At 39.5% G+C, this 23,430-nt stretch overlaps 1 protein-coding gene across 1 annotated transcript in view; it reads right to left on the reverse strand.

Annotated features, from left to right (window-relative positions):
- The window catches only part of PAG1 (phosphoprotein membrane anchor with glycosphingolipid microdomains 1), a 194,445-nt gene that overhangs the window by 69,450 nt on the left and 101,565 nt on the right, over window positions 1-23,430 (reverse strand). The window contains exon 2 of the mRNA XM_053715157.1: window positions 351-559. Within this exon, the coding sequence (XP_053571132.1) occupies window positions 351-499 (149 nt within the window). The 5' untranslated portion in view covers window positions 500-559. The remainder of the gene's footprint in view (window positions 1-350; window positions 560-23,430) is intronic.

Genomic DNA, 23,430 nt, shown 5'->3' on the forward strand with positions numbered 1-23,430 from the left:
ATGATTCAGATAGCTTCTCTTCTTGAGAGCATACTTAGATAGGCTCAGGAATGTATTTTGAGCAATATATGTATCACATTGTTACAAACATTGTTGCAACACCACTGCCATATAGTGCATGCTCTTTGGCCTACTTATGTATGCTCTCATGGAAAGGAAAGAAATGTCAAGGAAGTGAAAAAAAAAAGAAAATTTGACAACAGAGGTAAACTGGAAAGTTGTTTTTCAAATGAAACTCTCTATCTGAATCATGAAACGTTAGTTTTGACTTCCATTCCCCATTAGAAGATTTGTAAAGTAACACATAATTAGTATTTAGAAACAAAGGCACCTCAGGTGTGTTAACTTACCTGTCACAGCTGGAGCAGAGGAAGAGGAGGATGGTGACGAAGAGGAAAGTAGCTGCGGCAGCTGACCCTCCCCAAACAAAGATTAAAGCTCTCTCATCATTAAGATCATCGCTCTTGGCTCCCACAATATCCTGTAAGAGTGGAGCCATTCTCAGGGCGTGCGCATCTGCTCACAAAATGTCTTCATTTGCAAATATGGATATTGCCCACTACAAGAAACAGAAAAGCAGAAGATAAAATTACATGGGCATTGTACTCAAAATATGTCCACTATGTATATGAAAAAGAGCAGTTAAACATGTTTACAAAATAGATAGATGGATGATAGATAGCTGTTTAATCGCCATTAAAAAATATATATAAAAAGGACAGGAAACCCCAAAACTATTTGGATAGAACATACGATTTTATACAACTTTGCAATTTACTTCCATTATCAAATTTGCTTCGTTTTTTTGTTATCCTTTGCTGAAGGAACAGCTTTGCACTACTGGAAGCAAAATGAACACATCTAGTTAGCCAATCACAAAAGACAAATTGAAATTTAGAAGTTAATTTAAGTGTCTTAAAATGACATGCTCTATCAGAATCATGCAAGTTTAATTTTAACTTTCCTACCCCTTTAACCTATGGGCAAAAAATGATTTGTTACCAGATACTATTTTGTGCATCAACCTGCATATGTCACCACAGAATTAACCATTAGACTTACATTGTGACATAAGAACTAAGGCTAGGCAGGCAAAGGAGTTCTGGGTAAAATTTTGAACTACTGCTTTTTATATCCTAAACAGGATGGGATGTAAATCGCTGCAATCATGCACTACATACTTAGCACAGAAATTCTCTCCTAAATCCATATTTGCTGCTGTAGATTAATTCAAGACAGATGAGATTATATCCCTATATAAATAGGCCAATCATTTCAATCAAAAGATTTTTTTCCTCATAAAATGTGTGATTCAGGATCCTCTTTTTGGACCCAAGGTTCTTCTGAGATATTTGTTGATAACTTAATGGCTCTTTGAGAGCATTTATTCTCATTGTTAAATGATCTAAATTAGTTTGAGATCAATTCAGAATTGATAAGAATATGAAAGAATCATATGTTATTGTGGATCATTTTAAACTGCCTTGGTTTTGTAATCTATATCACACACTTTATCATTTTAAAAATGGCCACATGGTGGCACCACAGTTACCATTATTTTCATTCAATTATCAAGCACCTGCAATGCACTACTATCACAAAGTATATGGTGTTTCCACGGCAGATTTACTTTTTGCATGTAGAGTGTATTGCTCTATTTCCTTCTTTCTATCTCTCAGTATGAATGGATTTTATGTGTATAGATTATTTTGTGTAACTGTGCAAAAATATAACTTTACAGAATGCGATACAATAATGTCTGCCTTTTTCTCTATGTACAATTAAGAATCATATAAAGAGATAAATGTTCACTAACATCTCACAAATGCAGTGTATTCTTGTTTAAACACAGGTGGATTAATCATAGCTGAGATGGGAGATTATTATGATATATCCATTATATACAGATGTACATTGTACAGTCAGGGTGTTGGGTATGGCTTAATAAAGGTGGATACAGAAGTTGTTATATCCAGGGTATAACAATTCTAATGTCTGTATAAAATTTATGAAACATACTAAAGTTCCAAGGATTTCTACATAAAGGTTTCTTTAAATGACAACAGAGTGTTATGAGTGATAAACGTTCTTAAAAGTATCATTGCTTATTGGAACTTTTCCCTAAGCTAAGATGTCCTTGGAATATACTTTCCCCATGAAGAATACTCGGCAGCTAAAATGGAACCGAAAAGGTATGGTCCCCTTGCAAAACATGAAGATTCAGCTGCTAAAGACTGTTGGGAGAGTTGTATGTGATTTGAAAATGTCAGCCAATAAGTATGCAAGGTACCCAATTTTTAAACGGGCACCTTGCATTCAATCTTCAGTGTTCGTTGGTCATTGCTCATGTCTGGGCCCGGTCGTTAAGGGGAATTTTTTGTTCTCCCTGGTCCTTTGGCCTTTACCAGTCGCGTCGGTGCTGGGACTGTTTGCTCGGAGTAGGGGTCAGGAATTCTGACTGTTCTGTTGAGCATCGATCATGTATCATGAGGGGCTACTGAGCACTCCTTCCTTACATGGGAGGCCTCGCGGTGGTACCTTCCCTCTGGCTTTTTCATTCTTGATCAGGGTGCTGTCCTCCCTTCCCTGTGTTCTGATAGGGGGGGAGTTGATCTGCACTGTTTCTGAGAGTTTTTTCTCTTCCTGGATGGTTCTGGTACGAATTTCCTATCTACCTTGTTGTCCAGTTTTTGTAGGCTTGATGCTTAGTTGGACCGCCTATCAGATGGGAGCCTACGGCTTTTGACTGGGGCATAAATGGATATTCCTATCTGTTTCATCTGTTCTACTCCCAGGGTTTTTCTTGACCCTCGGTGTTCAGTTTCTTAGGGCTGGATAGCGCTCTGTGGTAAGGTAGAGTGTTCTACTTATTGTCCTTTTAGGACTTCGGTTCTGGTTAGGACTTTAAATTGGTTCCTTGGGATCCATGTAGGAGGTGGTCTGGAACTTTCCTTCTGTTGCCCTCCTGTGGGTGGAGTATTTTCTGCGCAAATGTTGTCCTAATACAGCCTTGTAGTTTGCTCCTTTTGAGTTATGCTAGGGACTTCTTCATTGGTTTGCCCCTGATTTGGGGGGGGGGGGGTTGTTTTGGTGGTCTTTTCGGACTTCTTTTTCTGATCTTCCTTTTTCTTCTTCTAGGGGAATTTTGGTATCCCCCTCCCCATTGGTCAGGGAGAGGTTTTTCATTGGCGGGCTTCGATTCAGATGGATTTTTGTCTCCTCAGAGGTTTTGTGCTAAGTGTAGTCTAGGGATCTAAGAAGTCTCTAGCAAGGCTCTTTATGGTTCTAACTGATGGGCAGTTACTGGGTCCTTTTCCTTTTTATCCATTCTGTGTCTGTGGACGCAGTTTTTTTATCGGAAGTTTGGGTTATATCAGGCTGTGGTGCCCTCAGAATGGGCCGCCTTTTTGTTCCCGCCTGTTTTTTTTGCATTCAGTGTCCTCTATATCTTTTCCTCTATAGCTTGGGTATTGTTTTCCAAAAAGTAATGAATGCAGCTGTGGACTCTCCCCGTTTAAGAAGAAAAACTTAAATTATGCTCCCCGCCCGTGTTGTTTTCATGAGGCGGCCTTTGTTTTTTGTTCTTCTGGCACCTTTTTTTCTCCTACTGTTCCTTTGGCAGAATGACTGGGGGATGAGGGGAGTGGGGGAGGAATTTGAGCCTTTGGCTGGGGTGTCTTTGCCTCCTCCAGGTGGCCAGGTTCTGTATTTCCCAAAAGTAATGAATGCAGCTGTGGACTCTCCCTGTCAGAAGAAAATAAAATTATCTGGTAAGCATAATTTAAGGTTTTATGGGGTAATAGATTAGGTTTAATTATTATTATTTTGTATAATTTCGTTTATTATTATTCATAATTTTAAAATTTTTGTTTTTTTGTAAAGTAATTCCCCCCCCCCGTAGTTTGAGGATTTTTTTAAATTTGTAATTTAGTTTTTTTAATTTTTCGTTAATTTTATGGTTTTAAAATAGTAATGTTAGGTTACTTTATAGTTTAAACTTAGTTTTTTTATTTCACAGGTAAGTTTTTATTTATTTAAAGATATTTATATTGTAAATTTAATTTGAAATTAGAGGGGTATTAGGTTTAGGGGTTAATAGTTTAATTTAGTGCGTTGAGATGTGGGGGGGCCCGGTGGTTTAGGGGTTACTAGAATTATTTAGTGTTGGCGATGTGGGTGGGCGGTGGTTTAGGGGTTAACAGGTTTATTATAGTATTTGCGATGCGAGAGGGTGGCAGTTAAAGGGTTAATATGTAGTTTATGGGTGTTAGTGTACTTTGCAACATTTTAGTTATGAGATTTGTGAAACATTTTTGTTTTGCAAAATCCATAACTACTGGTCTCAGAACGCGGTTTGGATCAGGGCGGTAAATGCTATAACGCAAACATTTTAGCCGGACCGCAAAACCTGTGATATGACGCTATGAAAATCCTGCACTCAAACGTCATTTTTTGAGTACGGAATGGATCGTTGTGTTACAGGCTAAAACGCTTGCGTTATAGCTATACCACAGCGACTTGTAATACGCGAGACCTGCCATTCCACGCGCAATGGCCAATTTATTAGCGGTATAGCCATACTGCACTATACCGTAAAACATTTAATATTTGTGTATGTGTTTAACCCTTCAAATGGAGTTAGCACATAGCTTAAGTCCTGCTCAAAACACATTGAAGCCCCACAGCAGTACATTGCCGGGGAGTCAGTTAGTAGCGGCATACCCATGTAGCTGTCATTTGCTGTCCATTTTCTCTTCAGAGGCTGCAATTTGTCCTGAGAAGGCGCCAAGATTTCCCAGACCGAAATTTAGACACCCTATAAACATATATTTTTTAACGTATACAGATATGTGAAAATATGTTGGCTACAATGAAAGCCAATAGAAAACATTATTATTATTGGTTATTTGTAGCGCGCCAAAAGATTCTGCAGCACTATAAACATAGGTGGAATACAAGGAAACATTTATAGGGATCAGATGGGTAGAGGTGACCTACAAACAGCATGGCTCTTAGGCTTACATGCTAACGGGGTTCAAGGGGATAGCAATGGAAGAAAGGAAACGATATAAAGAAAGGTTAGTGTAGGTTGTATGCATCCCTGAACAGTAGAGTCTTTAAAGAGCGCTTGAAGTTTTTAAAACTAGGGGAGAGTCTAGTGGAGCGAGGCAGAGAGTTCCACAAGATGGAAGCCAGTCTGCAGAAGCAGGAGTGTGAGGAGGTAACAAGAGAGAAGAAGAGTAGGAGATCATGAGCAGAGCGAAGGGGACGGGAGGGAAAGTATCTGGAGACAAGGTCTGAGATATAGGGGGGAAGCAGTGCAGTTGAGGGCTTTGTATGTCAGAGTAAGAATTTTGTGTTAAGATTAAACATTATTGTTAAGATTAAACTGTCAGTAAAAGCAAGCAGAGGCTCCCAGTAAAAAGCTGACCAGACTTATTCCTCCTCCTCCAGGCAAAGAGCAAGACTACCACTTCCTGCCCAGCCATTACTGGGAATGTAAACAGTGATACGCAACAGCGACACCATCTGATTTTGTAGAAAGTGAAACTTATTTACGTACTGGGGCAAGAGGCAGGAAAAAACCCATTCAGGCATATACTAGATTATCTGTGACAGTTTAGAATAGTCCTTTAAACATTATGGACAGTGTGCCCAAATTCGGCACTGTGACTAACAAAAAGATAAATTATGGACAGACTTCCTACATTTTGGACTGTCTCTAAAAATTAGGGACAGATACTCAGCTTAAGCTTAGAAATGTGTTACCCATTTTTGTAGGAATTAAATACATAATATAATTAATACATACTTTACAAGAACATCAATGCATAAATAACAAGTTCAAAAGAATAAGTTTACTGTCACATGACAGCTTACAATATAATTGTATATTCATATTAATGATAGTTTTTTTTCTTGAGTGAAGATTAGTCTTCAAGACACACATACATTCACTGTTGGTGCGATTATCAGTGGATTCACAGATGTTGTGTAAAAGCAAATAAATGTTTTTGGGCTGGTTTGGAGTAATACACTCTCTCATCTTAAAGGGACATAATGCCCATATGCTAAATTAGTTGAAAGTGATGAAACATAGCTGCAAAAAACTGACAAGAAAATATCACCTGAAACTCTGTATGTAAAAAATGAAGATATTTTAATTCAAAATAGTAATAGTACTAGTAGTTATCCCTTAGATATTGTCAGCTGTATGTTAAAAGAAAAACCCCCAGCCAATCAGATTTATCAGTGCTGATGTCACACTTTGTTTTACTGTGATTAGGGATGGGCGAATGTTTTGCAACATTCAAAAAATGAAGCAAATTTTTGTGTTAATGTAATAGTATTTCTAAAGCTATCTTTAAATGTAATATTTGATTCAATTGTTTCTAATGCAATATTCGAAATTGAAAAATTCAAATCAATATATGTGTAATAATATTTCTAATGTTCTCTTTTAATATAATATTTGAATTATGCAATATTCAAAATTGAAAAAAATAAAATAAATATATTTATATCTATTATGTATCAATTTACTCATTTCCCTACCACATACATTCCTGAATAGTATTTGATAAATGTTACATTCGAAATTTCAAATGTGGATATTCAACCTAATTATTTGGGACTTCCACATCTTTGGGATAGAAATAGCCAAAATGTGGAAGTCCACAGAAGAGTCACTAGAAAGGGAGGGATAAAATAAAAACAGCCATTTTCTGCTTAAAAAATTAAATCCACAAAAAAAGTAAGTTTTTCTCATAAATTTAAAGAAAAAAAACTTAAAACATAAGCAGAAGAATCAAACTGAAACAGTTGCCTAAAGATCTTTTCTACCAAAAACTGCTTCAGAAGAAGCAAATACATCAAAATGGTAAAATTTAGTAAATGTGTGCAGAGAAGACCAAGTTGCTGCTTTGCAAATCTGATCAACTGAAGCATCATTCTTAAAAGCCCAAGAAGTGGAGACTGATCTAGAAGAATGAGCTGTGATCCTCTGAGGCAGGGACTGTCCCGTCTCCAAATAAGCTTTATGAATCAAAAGCTTTAACTAAGATGCCAAAGAAATGGTAGAAGCTTTCTGACCTTTTCTAGAACCAAAGAAGACAACAAATAGACAAGAAGCCTTCCTGAAATCTTTAGTAGCTTCAACATAATATTTCAAAGCTCTTATAACATCTAAAGAATGTAAAGATCTTTCAAGAGCATTCTTGGGATTAGGACACAAGGAAGGAACAACAATTTCCCTACTAATGTTGTTAGAATTCAAAACCTTAGGAAGAAATGTAAACAAAGTCCGCAAAACAGCCTTATCCTGATGAAAAATCAGAAAAGGAGACTCACAAGAGAGAGCAGACAATTCGGAAACTCTTCTAGCTGAAGAGATAGCCAAAAGAAACAACACTTTCCAAGAAAGCAGTTTAATATCCAAAGAATGCATAGGCTCAAACGGAGGAGCCTGCAAAGTCTTCAAAACCAAATTAAGACTCCAAGGAGGAGAGATTGATTTAATAACTGGCTTGATACAAACCAAAGCCTGAACAAATCAGTGAATATCAGGAAGCAGCTATCTTTCTATGAAATAAAACAAAAAGAGCAGAGATTTGTCCCTTCAAAGTACTTGCAGACAAACCTTTATCCAAACCATCCTGAAGAAACTGTAAAATTCTAGGAATTCTAAAAGAATGCCAGGAGAATTTTTGAGAACACCATGAAATATAGGTCTTCCAAACTCAATAATAAATCTTCCTTGAAACAGACTTACGAGCCTGTAGCATAGTATTAATCATTGAGTCAGAGAAACCTCTATGACTAAGCATTAAGCTTTCAATTTCCATACCTTCAAATTTAACGATTTGAGATCCTGATGGAAAAACGGCCCTTGAGACAGGAAGTCTGGTCTTAAAGGAAGTGGCCAGGGCTGGCAACTGGACATCCAGACAAGATCTGCATACCAAAACCTGTGAGGCCACGCTGGTGCTATCAGAAACACACACAATTGTTCCATAATGATCTTGGAGATCACTTTTGGAAGAAGAACTAGAGGCGGAAAGATATAAGCAGGTTGGTAAAACCAAGGAACTGCTAAAGCATCCACCATCTCTGTCTGATGATCCCTGGACCTAGATAGGTAACTGGGAAGTTTCTTGTTTAGATGAGAAGCCATCAGATTTATTTCTGGAAGACCCCACATCTGAACAATCTGACAAAATACATCTGGATGGAGAAACCACTCCCCCGGATGTAAGGTCTGACGGCTGAGATAATCTGCTTCCCAATTGTCTACACCTGGGATATGCACCGCAGAAATTAGACAAGAGCAGGATTCTGTCCAAGAAAGTATCTGAGATCCTTCTTTCATAGCTAGGGGACTGCGAGTCCCACCCTGATGATTGACATATGCCACAGTTGTGATATTGTCTGTCTGAAACCAAATGAATGTTTCTCCCTCTTTAACAGAGGCCAAACCTGAAGTGCCCTGAAAATAGCATGGAGTTCTAAAATATTGATTGGTAACCTCGCCTCTTGAGATTTCCAAACCCCTTGTGCTGTCAGAGATGCCCAGACAGCTCTCCAACCTGAAAGACTTGCATCTGTTGTGATCACATTCCAGGATGAACAAAAGAAGCCCCTTGAACTATACGATGATGGTCTAACCACCAAGTCAGAGAGAGTTGAATGTTGGGATTTAAGTATTTCAATTGTGAAATCTGAGTATAATCCCTGCACCATTGATTCAGCATACAAAGCTGTAGAGGTCTCATATGAAAAGAGCAAAGGGGATCGTGTCCGATGCTGCAGTCATGAGACCTAAAACTTCCATGCACATAGCCACTAAAAGGAATGTCTGAGACTGAAGGTTTCGACAAGCTGAAACCAATTTCATTTGTCTCTTGTCTGTTAAAGACAGAGTCATGGGCACTGAATCTATCTGGAAACCTAAAAAGGTGACCCTTGTCTGAGGAATCAAGAAACTCTTTGGTAAATTGATCCTCCAACCATGTCTTTGAAGAAACAACACTAGTTGATTTGTGTGAGATTCGGCTAAATGTAAAGACTGAGCCAGTATCAAGATATCGTCCAAATAAGGAAACACTGCAATACCCTGTTCTCTGATTACAGATAGAAGGGCACCGAGAACCTTCAAAAAGATCCTTGGAGCTGTTGCTAGGCCATATGGAAGAGCGACAAATTGGTAATGCTTGTCTAGAAAAGAGAATCTCAGAAACCGATAGTGGTCTGGATGAATCGGAATGTGAAGATATGCATCCTGTAAGTCTATTGTGGACATATAATGACCTTGCTGAACAAAAGGCAAAATAGTCCTCATAGTCACCATCTTGAAAGTTGGGACTCTTACAAAACGATTAAAAAACTTCAGATCCAGAACTGGCCTGAATGAATTTTCTTTCTTTGGGACAATTAATAGATTTGAATAAAACCCCAGACCCTGTTCCTGAAACGAAACTGGTATTATTACCCCTGAAAGTACTAGATCTGAAACACACTTCAGAAAAGCCGGAGCCTTCACAAGATTTGCTGGAATGTGAGAGAGAAAGAATCTTCTCACAGGAGTTCTTACTCTGAATCCTATTCGATACCCTTGAGAGACAATACTCTGAATCCACTGATTTTGAACAGAATCTGCCCATGTCTTGGAAAAATTTCAATCTGCCCCCCCACCAGCTGAACTGGATCGAGGGCCACACCTTCATGCAGACTTGGGGGCTGGCTTTGATTTCTTAAAAGGCTTGGATTTATTCCAACTTGAAGAAGGTTCCCAATTGGAACCAGAGTCTTTGGGGGAAGGATTGGTTTTCTGTTCCTTATTCTGTCAAAAAGAATGAAAACGATTAGAAGCTTTAGAATTACCCTTAGATCTTTTATCCTGAGGCAAAAAAACTCCCTTCCCCCCAGTGATAGTTGAAATAATTGAATCCAACTGAGAACCAAATAAATGGTTACCTTGGAAAGAAAGAGATAGTAATCTAGACTTAGATACCATGTCAGCATTCCTAGATTTGAGACATAAAGATCTTCTTGCTAAAATAGCTAAAGACATAGATTTAACATCAATTTTGATATCAAGAATAGCATCACAGAGAAAATGATTAGCATGTTGAATCAAACGAACAATGCCAGACAAATCAGAATCTGTTTCCTGTTGCGTTTTGCTAACCAACCAAAAGGTTGATGCAGCCGCAACATCAGCCATAGAAATGGCAGGCCTGAGAATATAGCCAGAATATAAATAAGCTTTCCTTAGATAAGATTCAAGTTTCCTATCTAAAGGATCTTTAAATAGTAGTACGTTTGGCAAAAGTAGAAATAGCCCCATCAACTTTGAGGACTTTTTCCCAAAACTCTAATCTAGCTACTGGCAAAGGGTACAGTCTTTTAAACCTAGAGGAAGGAATGAAAGAAGTAGCAGGCTTAATCCATTCCTTAGCAATCGCATCAAAAATAGAATCAGGAACTGGAAAAACCTCAGGAGTAACCACAGGAGATTTATAAACAGAATTTAAATGTTTACTAGTTTTGATATCAAGAGGACTAGACCCCTCAATATCCAAAGTAACCAACACTTCTTTTAACAAGGAATGAATATACTCAATCTTGAAAAGATAAGAAGATTTGTCAGTTTCAATGTCTGAGTTAGAGAGATTCTCATCAGAGGCGGATATTTCAGTATGTTGTTGGTCATTAGAAATGTCATCAATTTTATTTGAAGTTTTAAAAGACCTTTTACATTTATTAGAAGGCGGAATAGCAGACAAAGCCTTCTGTATCGCATCAGCAATATCATTTTTCATATCAACAGGGATATCATGTACATTAGATGTTGAAGGAACAACAGAAACTGTACTAGTACTGATATTAACGTTTTATCATGACAACTGTTACATACTACAGATAGAGATATTATCTCAGCTAACTTATAACAGATACACTTAGCTTTGTGATCAGGCAGCAGGGTTCCAACAGTTGCTTCTGAGACAGGATCAGATTGAAACATCTTGCAAAATGTAAAAAACAACATTAAAGCAAAATTTACAATTTCCTTATATAGCAGTTTCAGGAATGGGAAAAAATGCAAACAGCATAGCCCTCTGAGCATATAGAAGGCAAGAGGCATATAGGAAGTTGGGTGAAAAATAAACTACATTTTTTGGCGCCAAGAATGACGCACAACGCAAAAGGAAGTTGAAATATTTTTTGCCGCCAACAACATCCAGAAATGACGCAACTCGCGTCATAACAGACGCAACCTTGTGCAAGGAAACCTGGCGTCAACTAAGACGCTGGAAATGACGAACTTGCGTCATCAAAGACGTGCCTTTGCGCAAAAAATTCTCGCGCCAAGAATGACGCAATAAATAACAGAATTTGGCGACCTTGCAAACCAAATTTTGCCCGCAAAATTCTAAGTAAAACAGTCAAATTGAAAAAAAGGACTATACCCCAGGTAAGAAAAATAACTTCCTAAAACATGCTTCCCAAACTGAAACTGACAGTCTGCAAAAGGAAATATACATAGACCTGACTCATGGCAAATATAAGTAAAATACATATATTTAAAACTTTATATTAATAAATAAAGCGCCAAACCATAGCTGAGAGTGTCTTAAATAATGAAAACATACTTACCGAAAGACACCCTACAACATATAGCAGATAGCCAAACCAGTACTGAAAAAGTATCAGCAGAGGTAATGGTATATAAGAGTACATCGTCGATCTGAAAAGGGAGGTAGGAGATGAATCCCTACGACCGATAACAGAGAGCCTTTGAAAAGATTTCCTGCCAGGAAAACCATAAAATCAATAGGCAATACTCCCTTAACATCCCTCTGACAAACACTGTACTCTGAGAGGAATTGGGCTTCAAAATGCTGAGAAGCGCTTATCATAGAAGAAAAATCAAGCACAAACTTACTTCACCACCTCCATAGGGAGGCAAAGTTTGTAAAAATGAATTGTGGGTGTGGTGAGGGGTGTATTTATAGGCATTTTGAGGTTTGGGAAACTTTGCCCCTCCTGGTAGGATTGTATATCCCATACGTCACTAGCTCATGAACTCTTGCCAATTACATGAAAGAAAGAAATATATATATATATATATATATATATATATATATATATATATTTGTTAATTTATTAATGATTTTTCATAAGAAATTATACAGAAAGAATAACAACTCACAGATAATGCTGCTGGCATGTACATCTTAGGAGACATTGCATACCAATAATTTATACATATGGATGTATACATGACTTACAAGTTGGTACCTTGCTAATAGTAAGGTAAGCAAAATAAACTTGAATGGTGGGTAAAAAAAGAATACATATACAGAAGGTAAGTCAATCTCCTAAATCCTTATAGTGGGGAATTGCACTTTAATGACATTCGGCCACCCCTAACTGTGAGCTTATGAGATTTCACTGAAATCTCTTGAGATTTCAAAGTAAATTACCTTAAACTGAGGTATAACTGAGGAATAAAGGTTTGACCTGCTTCCACTTCTATCTCTGTTTGACCAGATTAAATCTCTGCTGTTTTTATGACCTAATTATGAAATAAAGAATCCTGTTTGTTTTTACACACATAGAGTTGGTGTGTACTCCGTTATACCTCGGTGTGCTTGGGATTCTATGCTGCTGGATTTACTTTGATTTGAGAGGCGTGGGTGAGGCTTCCCTACCTTTTTCCCTCACAGCACCGGACTGGATGTGTTGGTTTCAGGTCCCTGGAGGAATCTATTGATTGAAGGACAGGGCAGCGGAAGTGACGCGTGGCGCAGCGTGAAGACGTCTGAAGATACACAGAGAAGAGAGGAGGACTTTTTGAGCGCTTACCACATATTGTTGATGGATACCTTAAACTGAGGAAGGAAATAACATAACTGTGCCTGCACATGTCAGATGCACACTCACTTGCCAGTCCTGGGACTAACATCTTGATTGCTGCTTAATGTCCCTTTAAAAAGGGGTGTGGCTTATGAGGAAAATTTGAGGTAAAATATCTTTCTTTTTTACATAGTGATGTTCAGGTGATATTTTCTTGTCAGCTTTTTACAGATATGCTGCATCACTTTCTAATGCTTCAACATTTGGGTATCATGTCCCTTTACATAAATGTTTTCTATGTAATACATTAGAATATGTCTTAAGAAAAAAAAAGTAATCCAAACAGAACCTTTCTTTAGGTTTGAAATTTGTATTTTCATTTGAAGGGGGTTTCAGGATTCTCGGTGGTATGTATTGTGTTAATAAAGTAGCTAGTGCAAAAGAGGACAGCTATAAATGAACAATAAAGAGATTTAATATGAATAAGCAAACAACCTTTCATGGTAATACAATGTTCACTGGTGCTATGAATAAGCATCTAGAGGATCAGATTTCCAACCTTTTATTCTGCATTTACTGTATACCCTAGAGAAGCCGGGGACCAAAAGCCAGAAATACCAAATCGTGCTCAATGTGTGGTAATTCTTCTAGAGACCACTAGAAGGGCTGGTAATCTAATAAGTCAATTATTAGATGTGGGGATAAGGATGCCCCAGTGTCATCTCATTTCCTCGAAGCTAAACACTCTATTAGCCTATTAAGGTGGCAAGTAATAGATCAGAATAAAATGCCCAGGAGAGGGGGGGGGGGGGAGATAGGGATTATTATTAAAGAGAAGGGAGCTTCATTGGAGTTTTATGTTAAATGCCTTTAGACCACAGGGCATGAATAAGGAAATTATATTTCTGTTTATATTTAAACATCTGTATATGTAATCTGCTTTTAAGAGATTGTATTGAAAAAAATTTATGTAATAGTCACTAGGTACCACTAGATGGTGCAATATGCAAAGTGAATGTAGGTTTGTGTACAGGTAAAGTGGTGTAGGTAATTAACCCCTTAACTACCGACAACGTACGGGCTACGTCCTCTAAAAAAATACAGTTAAAGACCAAGGACGTACCAGTCTTTGAAAGCGTTGGAAGCGATCCTGATCGCTTCCAACTATTTTCATGTTATTGCAGTGATGCCTCGATATTGAGGCATCTGGCAATAACATATTTTAGCCATCCGATGCAGAGAGAGAGTCACTCTGTGGCCCTCTCTGCATCGGACATCGATGGCCGTGATCGTTGGTGGGTGGGAACCATAGTGGGAGGCAGGGGCGGCCACCGATGCTAGTAAGGAGTAAGAGGGGGCGGGATGAGCATGAGCACGGGTGCAGGCGCATGCACGGGGCGGGTGGGAACACTACACTATGAGACATTAATTTGTATATAAAGTGTTAGAGAGGGGGTTGTAAATTGTAATCTAAGTGATCTGGGAGGGGGTGGGGGGTTGGTTGTTGAGGGGGGAAGATACACTACTGAAAAATTTAAAACAAATAAAAAAAGCCAAGTTTTATTGGTAAACTGGGTACTGGCAGACAGCTGCCAGTACCCAAGATGGCGCACTGTAAGGTAAAGGGGGAGGGTTAGAGAGCTGTTTGTAGGGGGATCAGGGAGGTTGGGGGCTAAGGGGGGATCCTACACAGCAATAAAAGAGAGCTGTTTGGGAGGGATCAGGGGGTGGGATGTCTCAGGTGGAGGGCTAATCTCTACACTAAACAAAAAATTAATCCTGCAAGCTCCCTTCAAGCTACCTAATTAACTCCTTCACTGCTGGACATAATACACGTGTGGTACGCAGCAGCATTTAGCTTCCTTCTAATCACCAAAAAGCAACGCCAAAGCCATATATGTCTGCTATTTCTGAACAAAGGGGATCCCAGAGAAGCATTTACAACCATTTGTGCCATAATTGCACAAGCTGTTTGTAAATAATTTCAGTGAGAAACCTAAAGTTTGTGAAAAAAATTGTGAAAAAGTGAACTATTTTTTGTATTTGATCGCATTTGGCAGTGAAATGGTGGCATGAAATATACCAAAATGGGCCTAGATCAATACTTTGGGATGTCTTCTAAAAAGATATATATATACAGGTGGCCCTCATTTTACAACAGTTCAATTTACACCGTTTCAGAATAACAACCTTTTTTTCCAGTCATGTGACTGCTATTGAAAAGCAAAATAGCCTGTAGATGGAGCTGTCCGCTTGTGTTGCAGCAAAGCCAAGCAAGCTGAAATTAATCAGTTTAACCAGACCTGAGCTATCGAGCAGATTTCAAAGGAACAAGATCTTCCTGCCTATAAATCAGTCCAGATTGGAATGCATAGAAAGAACTGTTTGCAGAAAAATGCAAGTGAAGTCTGTGTTGTGTGATTATTTTATTAGGTTTATAATGCTGTTTAGCAACAAAAAAATGTTCATTTAACTTAGTTTAATTAGATATTCTGTGTTGTGTGATTATTTTATTAGGTTTATAAATTCTGTTTAGCATTTAAAGTCTTCATTTCAAAGCTTTAAAAATAATTTATTAGGTGCTATTATGACAATTTTTAAAAGGGGCCTGGAACCTATCTCCCTCACTTCCCATTGACTTACATTATAAACTGGGTTTCAATTTACAACGGTTTTGATTTACAACCATTCCTTCTGGAACCTAACCCCGGCGTAAACTGAGGGCTACCTGTACATGTCAAGGGATATTCAGGGATTTCTGAAAGATATCAGTGTTCCAATGTAACTATCGCTAATTTTGAAAAAAAAGTGGTTTGGAAATAGTGCTACTTGTATTTTTTGCCCTATAACTTGTAAAAAAGCAAAGAACATGTAAACATTGGGTATTTCTAAACTCAGGACAAAATTTAGAAACTATTTAGCATGGGAGTTTTTTGGTGGTTATAGATGTGTAACAGATTTTGGGGGTCAAAGTTAGAAAAAGTGTGTTTTTTCCATTTTTTACTCATATTTTATAAAAAGAAATTATAGTAAATTATAATCTATGATGAAAATAATGGTATCTTTAGAAAGTCCATTTAATGGCGAGAAAAACAGTATATAATATGTGTGGGTACAGTAAATGAGTAAGAGGAAAAAGACGAACACCACAGAAAACATATGCTTTATGCTTACCTGATAAATTTATTTCTCTTGTAGTGTAGTCAGTCCACGGGTCATCCATTACTTATGGGATTATATCTCTTCCCCAACAGGAAGTTGCAAGAGGATCACATAAGCAGAGCTGCTATATAGCTCCTCCCCTCACATGTCATATCCAGTCATTCGACCGAAACAAGACGAGAAAGGAGAAACCATAGGGTGCAGTGGTGACTGGAGTTTAATTAAAAATTTAGATCTGCCTTAAAAGACAGGGCGGGCCGTGGACTGACTACACTACAAGATAAATAAATTTATCAGGTAAGCATAAATTATGTTTTCTCTTGTTAAGTGTAGTCAGTCCACGGGTCATCCATTACTTATGGGATACTAATACCAAAGCTAAAGTACACGGATGAAGGGAGGGACAAGGCAGGAACCTTAAACGGAGGGAACCACTGCCTGAAGTACCTTTCTCCCAAAAATAGCCTCCGAAGAAGCAAAAGTGTCAAATTTGTAAAACTTTGAAAAAGTGTGAAGCGAAGACCAAGTCGCAGCCTTGCAAATCTGTTCAACAGAAGCCTCATTTTTAAAGGCCCAGGTGGAAGCCACAGCTCTAGTAGAATGAGCTGCAATTCTTTCAGGAGGCTGCTGTCCAGCAGTCTCATAGGCTAAACGTATTATGCTACGAAGCCAAAAAGAGAGGTAGCCAAAGCCTTTTGACCTCTCCTCTGTCCAGAGTAAACGACAAACAGGGAAGAAGTTTGACGAAAAATCTTTAGTTGCCTGCAAATAGAAATTCAGGGCACGGACTACGTCCAGATTATGCAAAAGTCGTTCCTTCTTTGAAGAAGGGTTAGGACACAATGATGGAACAACAATCTCTTGATTGATATTCCTGTTAGAAACTACCTTAGGTAAGAACCCAGGTTTAGTACGCAGAACTACCTTGTCTGAATGAAAAATCAGATAAGGAGAATCACAATGTAAGGCAGATAACTCAGAGACTCTTCGAGCCGAGGAAATAGCCATCAAAAACAGAACTTTCCAAGATAACAGCTTAATATCAATGGAATGAAGGGGTTCAAATGGAACGCCTTGCAGGACGTTAAGAACTAAGTTTAAGCTCCACGGTGGAGCAACAGTCTTAAACACAGGCTTAATCCTAGCCAAAGCCTGACAAAAAGCCTGAACGTCTGGAATTTCTGCCAGACGCTTGTGTAGAAGAATAGACAGAGCAGAAATCTGTCCTTTTAACGAACTAGCGGATAAGCCCTTTTCTAAACCCTCTTGTAGAAAAGACAATATCCTAGGAATCCTAACCTTACTCCATGAGTAACTCTTGGATTCGCACCAATACAAATATTTACGCCATATCTTATGGTAAATTCTTCTGGTAACAGGTTTCCTAGCCTGTATTAAGGTATCAATAACCGACTCCGAGAAGCCACGCTTTGATAGAATCAAGCGTTCAATCTCCATGCAGTCAGCCTCAGAGAAATTAGATTTGGATGGTTGAAAGGACCCTGAATTAGAAGGTCCTGCCTCAGAGGCAGAGACCATGGTGGACAGGACGACATGTCCACTAGGTCTGCATACCAGGTCCTGCGTGGCCACGCAGGCGCTATCAGAATCACCGATGCTCTCTCCTGTTTGATCTTGGCAATCAGTCGAGGAAGCATCGGAAATGGTGGAAACACATAAGCCATGTTGAAGACCCAAGGGGCTGTCAGAGCATCTATCAGCACCGCTCCCGGGTCCCTGGACCTGGATCCGTAGCAAGGAAGCTTGGCGTTCTGGCGAGACGCCATGAGATCCAGATCTGGTTTGCCCCAACGATGAATCAGTTGAGCGAAGACCTCCGGATGAAGTTCCCACTCCCCCGGATGAAAAGTCTGGCGACTTAGAAAATCCGCCTCCCAGTTCTCCACGCCTGGGATGTAGATTGCTGACAGGTGGCAAGAGTGAGACTCTGCCCAGCGAATTATCTTTGAGACTTCCAACATCGCTAGGGAACTCCTGGTTCCCCCTTGATGATTGATGTAAGCCACAGTCGTGATGTTGTCCGACTGAAATCTGATGAACCTCAGAGTTGCTAACTGAGGCCAAGCTAGAAGAGCATTGAATATTGCTCTTAACTCCAGAATATTTATTGGGAGGAGTTTCTCCTCCCGAGTCCATGATCCCTGAGCCTTCAGGGAATTCAAGACTGCACCCCAACCTAGAAGGCTGGCGTCTGTTGTTACAATCGTCCAATCTGGCCTGCGAAAGGTCATCCCCTTGGACAGGTGGGGCCGAGAAAGCCACCATAGAAGAGAATCTCTGGTCTCTTGGTCCAGATTTAGTAGAGGGGACAAATCTGAATAATCCCCATTCCACTGACTTAGCATGCACAATTGCAGCGGTCTGAGATGCAGTCGCGCAAATGGTACTATGTCCATTGCCGCTACCATTAAGCCGATTACTTCCATGCACTGAGCTACTGACGGGTGTGGAATGGAATGAAGGGCACGGCAAGCATTTAGAAGTTTTGATAACCTGGCCTCCGTCAGGTAAATTTTCATCTCTACAGAATCTATAAGAGTCCCTAGGAAGGGAACCCTTTTGAGTGGTAATAGAGAACTCTTTTCCACGTTCACCTTCCACCCATGCGACCTCAGAAATGCCAGAACTATCTCTGTATGAGACTTGGCAGTTTGAAAACTTGACGCTTGTATCAGAATGTCGTCTAGGTACGGAGCCACTGCTATGCCTCGCGGTCTTAGTACCGCCAGAAGTGAGCCCAGAACTTTTGTAAAGATTCTTGGAGCCGTAGCTAACCCGAAGGGAAGAGCTACAAACTGGTAATGCCTGTCTAGGAAGGCAAATCTTAGGTACCGATAATGATCCTTGTGAATCGGTATGTGAAGGTAGGCATCCTTTAAGTCCACAGTGGTCATGTACTGACCCTCTTGGATCATGGGTAGGATGGTTCGAATAGTTTCCATTTTGAATAATGGAACTCTTAGGAATTTGTTTAGGATTTTTAAGTCCAAGATTGGTCTGAAGGTTCCCTCTTTCTTGGGAACCACAAACAGATTTGAATAGAATCCCTGCCCGCGGAACTGGGTGGATCACCCCCATTAGTAAGAGGTCTTGTACACAGCGTAGAAACGCCTCTTTCTTTATTTGGTTTGTTGATAACCTTGAAAGATGAAATCTCCCTTGTGGAGGAGAAGCTTTGAAGTCCAGAAGATATCCCTGAGATATGATCTCCAACGCCCAGGGATCCTGGACATCTCTTGCCCAAGCCTGGGCGAAGAGAGAAAGTCTGCCCCCCACTAGATCCGTTTCCGGATAGGGGGCCCTCTCTTCATGCTGTCTTAGGGGCAGCAGCAGGTTTTCTGGCCTGCTTGCCCTTGTTCCAGGACTGGTTAGTTTTCCAGCCCTGTCTGTAACGAGCAACAGCTCCTTCCTGTTTTGGAGCGGAGGAAGTTGATGCTGCTCCTGCCTTGAGGTTACGAAAGGCACAAAAATTAGACTGTTTGGCCTTTGATTTGGCCCTGTCCTGAGGTAGAGCATGGCCCTTACCTCCCGTAATGTCAGCGATAATTTCTTTCAAGCCGGGCCCGAATAAGGTCTGCCCTTTGAAAGGAATATTAAGCAATTTAGATTTAGAAGTCACATCAGCTGACCAGGATTTAAGCCATAGCGCTCTGCGCGCTTGGATGGCGAATCCGGAGTTCTTAGCCGTAAGTTTGGTTAAATGTACGACGGCATCAGAAACAAATGCGTTAGCTATCTTAAGTGCTTTAAGCTTGTTCATAATTTCATCCAATGGAGCTGTGCGAATGGCCTCTTCCAGAGACTCAAACCAGAATGCCGCCGCAGCAGTGACAGGCGCAATGCATGCAAGGGGCTGTAAGATAAAACCTTGTTGAACAAACATCTTCTTAAGGTAACCTTCTAATTTTTTATCCATTGGATCTGAAAAGGCACAACTATCCTCCACCGGGATAGTGGTACGCTTAGCTAAAGTAGAAACCGGTCCCTCCACCTTAGGGACCGTCTGCCATAAGTCTCGTGTGGTGGGGTCTATAGGAAACATTTTTCCTAAATATGGGAGGAGGGGAAAAAGGCACACCGGGTCTATCCCACTCCTTGCTAATAATCTCTGTAAGCCTTTTAGGTATAGGAAACACGTCAGTACACACCGGTACCGCATAGTATCTATCCAACCTACATAATTTTTCTGGAATTGCAACCGTGTTACAATCATTCAGAGCCGCTAATACCTCCCCTAACAATATGCGGAGGTTCTCAAGCTTAAATTTAAAATTAGAAATCTCTGAATCCAGTCTCCCTGGATCAGATCCGTCACCCACAGAATGAAGCTCTCCGTCTTCATGTTCTGCAAATTGTGACGCAGTATCGGACATGGCTCTCACATCATCAGCGCGCTCTGTCCTTAACCCAGAGCTATCACGCTTGCCTCTTAATTCTGGCAATTTAGATAATACTTCTGTCATAACAGTAGCCATGTCTTGCAAAGTGATTTGTAAGGGCCTCCCTGATGTACTTGGCGCCACAAAATCACGCACCTCCTGAGCGGGAGGCGAAGGTACTGACACGTGAGGAGAGTTAGTCGGCATAACTTCCCCCTCGTTGTCTGGTGATAATTTCTTTGCATGTAAAGACTGACTTTTATTTAAAGTTACATCAATGCATTTAGTACACAACCTTCTATGGGGCTCCACACTGGCCTTCATACATAGTGAACAAACAGATTCATCTGTGTCAGACATGTTTAAACAGACTAGCAATGAGACTAGCAAGCTTGGAAAATACTTTTCAAATAAATTTACAAGCAATATAAAAAACGCTACTGTGCCTTTAAGAAGCACAAAAAGCTGTCACAGTTGAAATAACAATGAACCAAATTAGTTATAGCAACCAAATTTTCACAGTAAATGTATTAAGTTAGCAAAGGATTGCACCCACCAGCAAATGGATGATTAACCCCTTAATACCCAAAAACGGATAACAATTTAATAATTAACGTTTTTATCACAGTCAAACACACTGTCACAGGTCTGCTGTGACTGATTACCTCCCTTAAAATGAATTTTGAAGACCCCTGAGCTCTCTAGAGACGTCCTGGATCATGGAGGATGAAGTAGGAAGATTATGACTGAATTTTTACTGCGCAAAAAAAACGCTAAAATAGGCCCCTCCCACTCATATTACAACAGTGGGGAAGCTCAGTTAACTGTTTCTATGCAGAAACAAAAGTTAGCCATGTGGTAAAAATCATGCCCCAATAAGTTTTATCACCAAGTACCTCACAAAAAACGATTAACATGCCAGTAAACGTTTTGAACATACATTTTAAAAGTTATGAAGTGTTATTAATAAGCCTGCTACCAGTCGCTTTTACTGCAGTTAAGGCTCACACATTACTTCAGTATTAACAGTATTTTCTGAGTCAAATTCCATTCCCTAGAAAAATACTTCAGTGTACACACACTCCACAGCCTAATACCAGTCGCTACCACTGCATTTAAGGCTGAACTTACATTACATTGGTATCAGCAGTAATTTCTCAGTCAATTCCATTGCTTAGAAAAATAATTTACTGCACATACCTCGTTTGCAGGGGGGCCCTGCATGCTATTCCCCTTTTCTGAAGTTACCTCACTCCTCAGAATGTGCGAGAACAGCCAGTGGATCTTAGTTACGTCTGCTAAGATCATAGAAAACGCAGGCAGATTCTTCTTCTAATGCTGCCTGAGAAACAAACAGCACACTCCGGTGCCATTTAAAATAACAAACTTTTGATTGAAGAAATAAACTAAGTTTAAAAACACCACAGACCTCTCACAACGACCTATCTTTAGTTAGGTTGCAAGAGAATGACTGGATATGACATGTGAGGGGAGGAGCTATATAGCAGCTCTGCTTGGGTGATCCTCTTGCAACTTCCTGTTGGGGAAGATATATAATCCCATAAGTAATGGATGACCCGTGGACTGACTACACTTAACAAGAGAAATGTAAAAATAGCCTTGGTCCCAAACGGACAGAAAATGGAAAAGTGCTGTGGTCATTAAGGGGTTAAGGTGATTAAGAAACTTGTTGGTACTGTGTGGCTTTATAAGTGGGATCAGTTTGCAGTTAATGTTAGAGAATGAATAAGGGTTTATAGCCCAAAACGTTGCTGTTTTCTTTGGACCCCCACTTTCCAATAAAGTGAGTTGCATTTTTTATGTGCTGTGGGACTTTGTGTTCTTCCTTGTTATGTTTTGGTGTCACTGTGGGTTTCATGAACATTATCAGCACAAAAAAGCAGAAACTAGCCTGACATTCTGTAGCATTTCTCAATTACATATTACAATAAATGTTTAAAAACAGAAATATAAATAGATCCGTTTAGCGCCCAGAGGAATATCCTGCAGGAATACAGTTTCAATACAAGAATAGGATTACAATAAATTACTTTTCTTATCTACAGTACTTTAGCAAGGACTAGTGATATATCTATTCTTCTTTAATTGGTTAGGCCTACAGAGTATTAACATTAATTTATAATTACGCAGATGCCCGTAACTTATATGTTACAGCAGCAATAAAATCAATATTTTATTCCAAGATCTTTGATACTGAATTGTAAAACTGATGCCCGAGGATAGCAGCCGTTTCAGCTATAAAATTCCTCTTAATGTTTCACCCAGACAGCAAGAGCCATTTGTTGGAATTAAATTTGTTAAAGATTTAGGGGCATTATAAACCATGTTATTCTATCTGTCAGAAGATCACTTAATGCTATCTTACTTCATGAAGCAGACACATTTGTACACATAACTTGGGAATGAGATTTCTCTTTTGTGGTCGGTTGACGGAGAATTAAAAATTCAAACACAGTTCATAAGAGTATTGTATGCAACTCAGGTTTACTCTTGGCTTAAAGGGATATGAAACCCAAACATTTCCTTTTGTGATTCGGAAAGGGCATAACATTTAAAAAAAAAGCTTCCAATTTACTTCTATTATCAGATTTGCTTTGTTTCCATGGTATTCTTTGTTAAAGAGAAACCTAGGTGTGGCTGGAGCACTGCATGACAGGAAATAGTGCTGCCAGAAGGCCGAAACGATCGTCTGGGGTTGCCTTTTCCTTGTTAAGAGGAGAATTGCCTGGTATTTCGGGGCTGGACTGACCTTGTCGGCGGGATGAGACTGATATACTACAGGAAAGTTTTCCTCTGTGAAAAGCACAATTGGGCAGAAAGAAGCTACTTCCAGGTGGTAACCGGGCCATAGAACAAGCTATTGATGCTGCTGTTCGTTCCTGGAAAACTGCTCTCTTTCTGTTTTGCATATGTAAATTTGATAATACAGCTTCATTTTTTTTAGTTTGTTTCATTTTTAACTTACATGTATGTCCCTATAACTATTTAA

This window comes from Bombina bombina, chromosome 5 (assembly GCF_027579735.1).
Source record: "Bombina bombina isolate aBomBom1 chromosome 5, aBomBom1.pri, whole genome shotgun sequence".
Lineage (NCBI taxonomy): Eukaryota > Metazoa > Chordata > Amphibia > Anura > Bombinatoridae > Bombina > Bombina bombina.